The sequence below is a fragment of the Rutidosis leptorrhynchoides genome, chromosome 10 (assembly GCF_046630445.1).
Source record: "Rutidosis leptorrhynchoides isolate AG116_Rl617_1_P2 chromosome 10, CSIRO_AGI_Rlap_v1, whole genome shotgun sequence".
NCBI classification, from domain to species: Eukaryota; Viridiplantae; Streptophyta; class Magnoliopsida; order Asterales; family Asteraceae; genus Rutidosis; species Rutidosis leptorrhynchoides.
In genome coordinates, this window is record NC_092342.1 from 62,183,904 (window position 1) to 62,193,511 (window position 9,608).

Here is a 9,608-nt window from a genome sequence, read left to right on the forward strand (position 1 = left end):
CTACTTGAACAGGTAGGTTGTCAGCAATTCCAACTGGGTGCCTAATGGTTTGATCAAAGAGTCGAACACTCATTTCCGTTGGACTTAACTTACCTACTCCTAATCTCTTATATAATTAAAGAGGCATAACACTCACACTCGCACCTAAATCTGCTAGTGCATCATACATGACACAATCACTAAGTAGACAAGGAACAATAAATTCACCCGGATCACCCACCCCGGGTGGAGGTTTCGGTGGAACTGTCTTCACCGGGTTTACTTTTACGGTTTTTGTTTCTTGTACTTTCTTATTCTTCTTCTTCTTTCCAGAGGTATCACAAACTTTATTACCTATTACTTGCTCATACTCAACTCCTTTTCTTGGAAATGGAATGGGTGGTCTATATTGTGCCACCACTGGCTTTACATACTCGGGTGGTAGTGGTGTTGTAACTTCTTCATTGTTACTCACATCTAAAACCTTCCCATCTTCTGGAGCTGGTTTTTCAGAATTTGTTGATACCATATTAACATTCTCATTCCGAGGATTTACTTTAGTATCACTCGGTAGATTTTCTTGTTCCCTCTCACTCATCATGCTAGCAAGAGTACCTACGTGTTTTTCTAGATTCAAAATGGAAGCTTGTTGAGTTCTTAATGACTGATCAAACCTCTCATTTATTTGGGTTTGAGATGTAATAAATTGTGTTTGAGATTTAATTAGCTTTGCCATCATTTCTTCCAAATTTGGCTTTTTCTCTTCGGTTTATTGTGGTGGTTTATATAAGCCAGGTCTTTGTTGATTGAAAGTGTTATTTTGAGTTGGTTGGTTATTCAGACCTTGTTGGTTATACGAGTTATTATTGGGTCCATTTGGATAGTAAAGAATGTTTTGATTTCGATTAAAGTTCGGCCTTGGCGGTTGATAATTATTTTGATAATTATTTCCCGGCCTTTGATTCATGTAGGAAACATTCTCACGTTGTTCCATCGTTTGCTCAATGTGACAATCTTTCGTTAAGTGTGGTCCACCGCATTGCTCACAACTGATTCGTATTGCGTGAATATCTTTATTCATCTTTTCCATTCGTCTTTCGAAAGCATCTATTTTTGCGGAAACGGAATCAAAGTCATGGCTAGAATCGGCTCTAGCTGCTTTAGATGAATGAAAGATATCTTTTTCCTGGTGCCACTTATGCGAGTGGGTGGCTGTGTTATCAATGATTTTGTAAGCTTCAGTTGCGGTTTTCTTCATAATGGAACCACCAGCTGCTATGTCGATGTCTTTTCGTGTAGCAATGTCGATACCTTGGTAGAATATTTGTACTATTTGATAAGTATCTAAACTGTGCTGAGGACATCCTCTCAACAACTTTCCGAATCTTGTCCACGCCTCATATAGAGTTTTATTTGGCTTTTGCGTGAATGTAACTATTTCTCCTTGAAGTCTCACGGCTTTAGATGCCGGAAAGATGTGTTTATAAAAAATTTCAACTAAGACATCCCATGTGTCAATCGCCCCTTCAGGTAACGACTTTAACTAATCTTTGGCTTCTCCCTTTAAAGTCCAGGGAAATAACATGAGATATATCTGTTCATCCTCCACTTCTCGAATTTTAAATAGAGTAGAAATCCTATTAAAGGTACGAAGATGTTCTTTTGGATCTTCCTTTGGCGCACCACTAAATTGGCATTAATTAATTACCATGTATAGGATTTGTCCCTTAATTTCATAATCTGGCGCATTAATATCTGGCTTAATAATAGCGTGACCTTGGCCCGTGCGTGTGGCACTCATTCGGTCTTCCATACTTAGAGGTTCTGTTACTTCCATAATTGAATTTGTTGAATCTGAATCACTAGAGGATTCTAATTTAATGGTTTCTTCCTCGACAATCTCTGGTTGAATGATTTGTGGTTCAGGATCGCTGAATTGTCCTTGAATATCCTCCGGGTTTTCAATTTTGAATTCGGGTTCAAAAAATGAATTATCGGAAATTTGATTTGGAGTACTTGGTCGACTAGATGACGATTCTAAAGAAAAAACACCGGCGACAATGTTGGCTAAATGTCTTGATCGAGTTACAGGTGGTGAACGTATGAAAGGTGGTGAACGTTTTGCTCGGTGCATTCACAGAATATCTTATTAGTTATAAAAGATAAAAATTATATAAGTTATCAAATTAATAGACTTTTCTGATTTTGCCCACGTTTCGAATAGCCAAAAGATGCAGCAGGTAGCCAGGACCCTTTAAATCGGAAGCCCACAACTCGCCACTAACAAATCCAACTATTACTACGAATCAGAAAATTTTGGATGTCTATCAATTTAACCACTTAAAATAATTTTTTGTTTTGAAATTTTAGAGAAGAAATAGAAAATTCTATGTCCTAAAAACTAGAGCGTCGAGAAATAAGAAAGAAAAAGAGCGCGTCGGAAAAACGTCGAAAAGTAAATGGTCGAAAAATAATAAAAAGAACGTAGCGCGTCGAAACTTAAAAGTCTAAAAACTAAAAATTAAAAGTTACGTCTAAAAGTATTAAATCTTAAAAGAAATACTATATCCAAAACGGTAATAACTTAAAAAGTACTAAAATCTTAAAACGGTGTTGCAAAATTCTAAAGCACCTAAATCTTAGTCTAAAGAAAAAGTACTTAAGGGATTTTACGGCAAAGCCTAAAAATCTAGAAATAAAAATAACTACGGCAAATACTATATCTTAAAACTAGTTACGATTGAAAAATATAAATATTACGAATAAACGATTAAAAAGATATAAATATAAAAAGAAACTTAAATTTATAAAAATACAATTTTTATAAAAATATTATTTTTATATTATTTATTTTATAAAAGTATCAATTTTATATAATTAATAAAACTATTAAAACTTAATATTACAATTTAAATAATAAAACTAAAACTAATATTAAAAACTAATTAAATAATTAAAACCTAATTAGGGTTAAATAATAATAATTAATAATAAACTTAACCCTAATTTCGTACGTACTAGGATCAGGGCAGTCAAATCACTCCATGTGATCGCATGGAGTGGTAGTTAAAAGTTCATGCGGTCACATGAATTAGGAAATCGGGCCAGATTGTTTGGGCTGCTACAGTGTAGCCCGTTTACAGTTTATTTTTTTCTGTTTTTAATTTTCTGTTTTATAAATATATAAAGTATTTATATAAAATAAATAAAAACTTATATTTTTATAAAAAAAATTACCTATTAGTTTTTGTAACTAAAAGAAAATACAAACTTTTTAATTTTTTTTTTTATTTTGAACAACTCTTAAAAATATATATATTTTGTTTTTCTTTTTATATTTTTGTATTTTTAAAATTTAAAATGTATTTTTACAAAAGTAAATTAAAAATCTTTATATATATATATATATATATATATATATATATATATATATATATATATATATATATATCGTTTCGCTTCCGGCGTTTAAACAGTCCCCGGCAGCGGCGCCAAAAACTTGATGTGTTGCGAGGTGTATATGAAATAGCTTATATTTTACTAGAAAATACTATTAAATACGATACAATTTTACACAAGTTATTTATTTATTTATAAATTGGATATACCTAAACCTTGCTACAACACTTATAGGCAGTGTACCTAATCGTACAGTAGTGTAGTTTTTAGTAAGTCCGGTTCGTTTCACAGGGAGCTAGCCAAGTTTAACGCTATATTTTTAACAACTATATTTATATAAAATATATATAATTATATATAGTAATATTATTATAAAAGGGGGTTTTTACCGTTTAATGACCGGTTTGTCGATTTTATATTTTAAGCGTAGAGATAAATGACGATAATATAAATGACAAAATTTAAATTGTGATAAAGTAAATTGCAGTAATTAAAATGACAGTAAATAAAGGTACGATGAAATATTAAATAAAAGTATTATGCTTATTTAAACTTCCGTAATCATGATGTTTGACGTTTTGATTTTAATTAATTGTCGTCCGGGTTAATTGTCCTTTGTCCTGGATTATTTGATACCTATTTGGTTTTTTGTCCATAATAGTCCATCGGTCATAATTATAAAATGCTCGTCAAATTAACCTTATTCCCGAAGTCAAATATTCCAACTAATTAGGGATTCGAACTGTAACAAGGTTTTAATACTTTGTTAATAGTTACACCAGGTTATCGACTGCGTGTAATCCAAGGTTTTAATACTTTGTTAACAATTACACCAATTATCCTTGTATGTAATCCACCCATGTTTTAATGAGATATGAATATTAATTTACCCACTTGATCAGAATGAATAATCAATTACCCAAACCGAATAATTAATTAAATGATCGTAAAAGATGTCGTATAAACGTCACTAAATAGGACATACATAATCATTTTAATAATTATTAGATTAACTAATTTGAAGATAAGTTCGACAGGTTCCAATGAGTTGTTGCTCAATTAGACAATACCCCTATCTATTAATAGTCATAGTCCAATGTCCACAAGTGTCGGTCTTTTGTCCAAACCTTAATTATGGTACAAAATCTAATAACCCCATCTTAATATTTAGTCTAACATCACGATTACTTTGGCTCAAATAAGCATAATAATAACTTAGTTACGAGACATTAATTTAAAAAGGAAGAACATAGCTTACAGTGATTATTTATCGCGTAGCGTTACACGGACAGAATTTCGACTTAAAACCCGTAAAACATTTCTTACAATAACCCAATTATTATTAAACTTAAATTAAAATTAATATTATAAATATATATATTTATGTTACAGATGAAGAGAAGAGAAAAAGATATATCAAATACATCGAATTCGCTGGCTTTTATAGATGTGGCCTCATAATTGAAGCCATGCGATCGCATGGAAATGCTTCTTCCAGGCCATGCGATCGCATGGCTAGCTGGATCCAGGTCAATCTCTTTTGTTTCTAGCTTGTCGACGTTTTATTTAAATATATATAATATATAAATAATTTATATAATTATTTAAATATTATATTATATTCTTGTGCATAGTAGACTTGTAATTTTTAGTCCGATGCGTCGTGCGTTGATAGTTTCCTCAGGTCCTGGTTCCGGATTTACAAACGTCCTTGCGTACTATTTAATATCTTGTACTTTGCGTTTTGCGGCTTGTACTCTTATCATTTTTGGACGTTTCTTATCAATAAATTGAACCGCTTGGATTGTACTTTGTACTTTTGAGCTTTTTGGTCATTTGCGTCTTCAAATCGTCGTTTTCTTCTTTTGTCTTTGCACTTATTTATTTAAACGAATATTACATAAAAATAGAACAATTGCAACTAAAAGTTTTACATATTGGAAGGATATTGTGCCTAAATATATGTTCATTTGGAGCACTATCAGCAAGCTTACTTGTGTATTTGTTTGGTGTATGTTATTTCTCGTGTGTCTCTTGCAATCAACTAAGCCATCATTATATATAGCACAAGTATATACTAGTTGTAATCATAGTAGTCATTAAGGCATAATTAAACTCATTTAAAATGGTTAATGATTAGCTAGCAAACTGAAACGTTCTAGTTTCAAATGAATTCGTAAGCCATCATTATATATAGCACAAGTTATACTAGCTGTAAATGGGGTGGCAATGGACATCCGATCCGATCCGCTTAAAGCGGATATGGATGATCTTAAAGGGATATGGATACGGATATGGATTAACCTTAATGGATATGGATATGGATATGGATACGGATGAAAAATTTAATCCATGGATATATCCATTTACACCCGAAATACATATACAAATACATAAATACAGATATATGCATATACAATAACTATTACAAATGTATTTATCATTGCACATACATTTTTCTTTCAATCATATATTTAATTCAATATGAGTACTCACAATAAACACGTATATCTAACTTAATAAACATCTAAATTACATATTTAATTTGTCATAATCTATGTTTGATAATAAATTTAACAAATTGTGTTCAATCTCCAACACAGATTATACATTTCGGTGGAAGGATTTTAATTTAGGTCACATTACATTTATTTTTGTTATACTACGTTTTTGTTTTCGTTATCTAGTATAAAATTTTATAACATTTTTTAAATATCCCATGGATATCCGATAACCCGCTTAATCCATTGGATATGGATATGGATGGATGAACCGAACTTAAATGGATATGGATATGGATATGGATGAACAAAAATTAAATGAATATGGACTCACCCGATCCATTGTCATATTAGTGTAATCATAGTAGTCATTAAGGCATAATTAAACTCATTTAAAATGGTTAATGATTAGCTAGCAAACTGAAACGTTCTAGTTTCAAATGAATTCATAACTGATGCTATAGTTTAAATGATGCAATTTAATGCTAAGTTCTAGCCAAATTTAGCAAATTGGCCACTCACATCTTATGAACTTAACATAGCTTGTAATAACCAACTTTCAACTTTGTTCCCACTCCTATGTGGAACAAGTTGTGTCACTTGCAAATTGTGTACCAAACAACTCTCTTCAAGATCGAATATCTCATTCACTTTTATTTTATTTTGAACACATCTTAGCTCATTGTAAAGCCCTCATCATAGACTACAAAACTTGCTAATTATTACTAATATATGCCAATTGAACATATATTAATCGATGTCCAAAAAATAGTGAAACACACTTTTTTCAACATATTTCCAACATTTTACATGTTTAAACAAATTCAATAGCCTAAACCAATCAACCCCAATCGACAAAAACGTCAAAATGTTTCTAAAACCTAATCAAATATTTTCAGCTTAGATGAAACTTTTCAACTTTTCGAGCTCTTGTTTTACTTCATTCATTGTTGGCCTCTTTTTACCTTCTAAATCGAGGCAACTAATTGCTATCTTCACAACACATTTCGCCACCTCAGCGTACTTATCTTCTTTCAACTCATCATCAAGTACTCGATCCAACGCATTTTGTTTGAGTAACGAAGTAAGATACGCCGCTGCACCATTATAAACCGTTAGCGATATCTCCATAGAATGTATCTCAGTTCCAGTAATTAGTTCAATAAGAACAACTCCAAAACTGTACACATCACTCTTCTCAGTTAATTTACCCGTACGAAAGTACTCCGGATCCAAATACCCGATCGTACCTTTTACAAATGTCGATAAATGCGTATCACCATTAGGTACAAAAGTCGAAATCCCGAAATCAGATACTTTTACTGTAAAATCACTGTTCAATAGTATATTCGACGGCTTAACGTCTCTATGTATTATTCGCATCGTTGAATGCATATACTCAAGAGCCTCAGCAGTTTCTATAGCTATCTTAATCCGTTTTTCGAATGTCAGCTTACGATTCATATCTATGTGGTGTCGTAAGTTGTTATTCGATATATATTCATACACAAGCAACGGTACATGCGTTTCTAGGCAACATCCAACGAGCATCACGATATTTGGATGATCGATTTGTGATAAAATGATCAGTTCATTCACAAACTGATTGATTTGGCTTTGGTCGATTACTTTAGCCTTCTTGATCGCTACGAGCGTATTTTTACCTAAATGCCCCTTGTAAACAGTACCATAACCGCCTTGGCCTATAAGATTTGCGTCGTTGAAATTGTTTGTTGCTTTAATCAGTTCTTCTTCTGTGAAAATATTCGGTTTGTTAACTGGATCGTTACATGTAAATAATATTTTTTGTAACATGATACCGCCGTTTTGTTTGAAAAAGTCCTTTTTACCCTTGATTTTTCTTCGTCGATTGATTTCCAAGTACACGAAAATCATTGTCAAAGCTGCACCAGCAACACCTTCACTAATACCTACATAAAAGATTTGTACATCAAATAGTCTTTTTTTCCAAAAAATTTTACACGAAAAGTACTCGTTACAACATTACCTCTGATGGCTGATCCATTTTCCGATTTAGCATCGGGTATGCATTTTCCATCTCTTTTCCCGTTACCTTGTTGTCCCTTTGGGCAAACACAATCAAAACTACCAATTATGTTCTTGCAGAGTCCTTGCATACAATCGTTGAGCTTTGGATCCTCACACTCATTGACATCTAATAGAAAAAAAAGTTTTTCATGAATAATTTATACAGTATCATTTAGTTTGGTGACTGTGGGGAATTTAGGATGAAAACACAATGGGGTCCTGGAAATATTTGCTAAAACTCTAATAATAATTAAAGGATATTTTAGTGGCAGTTTACCTTCAAAAAACCATAAATAATCTTTAAAATATGTGGTCCCGTGGGCAAATTTAGTGGTGTCCAACACAATTTGGATAATACTTTGTAAAAAATATTTCTATACCAGCGGTGTCACACGATCCCGCATGTTTCCTGTTTGTAGAAGTTAATGTAAAAGTACATGATCCGTTTGGACCCCTTTGACCTGTGACCTGCTTCGACCCATTACCTAACCCAACCCAACCTGACCCATTTAGACCCGTTTTAAAATGTGACCCGTTTGACCCATGACCCATTTCAACCCAAAACCATTTTGACCTGTTACCCAAACTGACACAACCTGACCCGTTTGCCACGTATAGATTATAAATATAGTGCAGAAAGAACCTTGGCATCCATTTAAGCTGTATGGATTTCCACTGTATCCTTGTGCACACTCGCAACGATATCCTGGGGAATTGATATTTTCCGAGTTAAAGCATACGGTGTTATCTTTACACATGTACGTTTTTATGTCCTTTTGTGCCTCCTCGCATGTTGTATTCCCGACAGACCACTCGAGTATCGCAGGAAAAGACTTTTTCATGGTACTAAATTCAAGATCACTACTGCTGAAGTTATACCCATTTTTCTCCACAATAAAACCATAACCACACTTACTATAATTCCTTACTCTTGTGTAGTTTTCATTAGGTTCGATAACGATTCTAGCGTGAGTCAGGCCTGGAGTTATGATGGACTCGCAGCATCCAACATTATTGCACGACCCATTCTTAACCAATTTGTGTTGCTTACAATTTGATGTACACCTTGTAGACACAATTGGGTCGGAGAGTTGCAAACGGGCTGTAATGTCACATCCTACTCCGACGAACTTGTTTAAAGGGCCCGAGAAAGGGAACCTAGACGTATGGATTGATCTAGGTGAGCCGTGAAGCCTTTGTCCCCGCTCGTTGTAGCATGAAAAAACAATTGGTAGATTAACTCTCATATAACCGTCGTGTCTTATCTCCATAACTTCTATAGGACTCGTTAAATAATCGTTAACCCCCATTGTGTAACACTGTTTCAAACGCGGAATTTGGGTAGCAGCGTCACATTCTATGTAGTAAGACTCGTCCTTGTAGCAATCTTTCGTGAGTCCAAAAGGATAATGTATTGTAACATTTCCACATTTTGATGGGCAAGAATAAAATTCTGATTTAACTTTGAATAAATCAATCAAGAAAATATGAAGCAGTAGCATCATTACATGTAAAAATCTCATGCTTTATTTGGGTGATTAAGGTATGAAGTTGAATATGAGTACATAAGTACTTATTGAGATGTTAACATATATAGTAGGTACAAATTATTGCCTTGTGTGTAAGTGAAAATTTAACTATGTTTCCTAGGAGAAAATGCTTTTACAATTTGTTCTTCTA

General features: G+C 33.1%; 1 protein-coding gene across 1 annotated transcript; it reads right to left on the reverse strand.

Moving 5' to 3' along the window:
- Positions 1–6,779: 6,779 nt before the first annotated feature.
- On the reverse strand, positions 6,780–9,238 carry LOC139870323 (wall-associated receptor kinase 5-like). Its single transcript, XM_071858150.1, has 3 exons — positions 8,572–9,238; positions 7,888–8,055; positions 6,780–7,810 (listed from the first exon to the last, which is right to left on the reverse strand). Exons 1-3 carry the CDS (start codon positions 9,236–9,238, stop codon positions 6,780–6,782), a joined length of 1,866 nt encoding a protein of 621 aa, XP_071714251.1.
- Positions 9,239–9,608: the final 370 nt, after the last annotated feature.

Coding starts and splice junctions, on each gene's coding strand:
- LOC139870323 (XM_071858150.1), bottom strand. CDS start 9,238: ATGGGGGTTAACGATTATTTAACGAGTCCTATAGAAGTTATGGAGATA. Junction 8,056..8,571: donor CAGCTTAAATGGATGCCAAG/GTTCTTTCTGCA, acceptor TTTTTCTATTAG/ATGTCAATGAGTGTGAGGAT. Junction 7,811..7,887: donor AAATGGATCAGCCATCAGAG/GTAATGTTGTAA, acceptor TCTTTTATGTAG/GTATTAGTGAAGGTGTTGCT.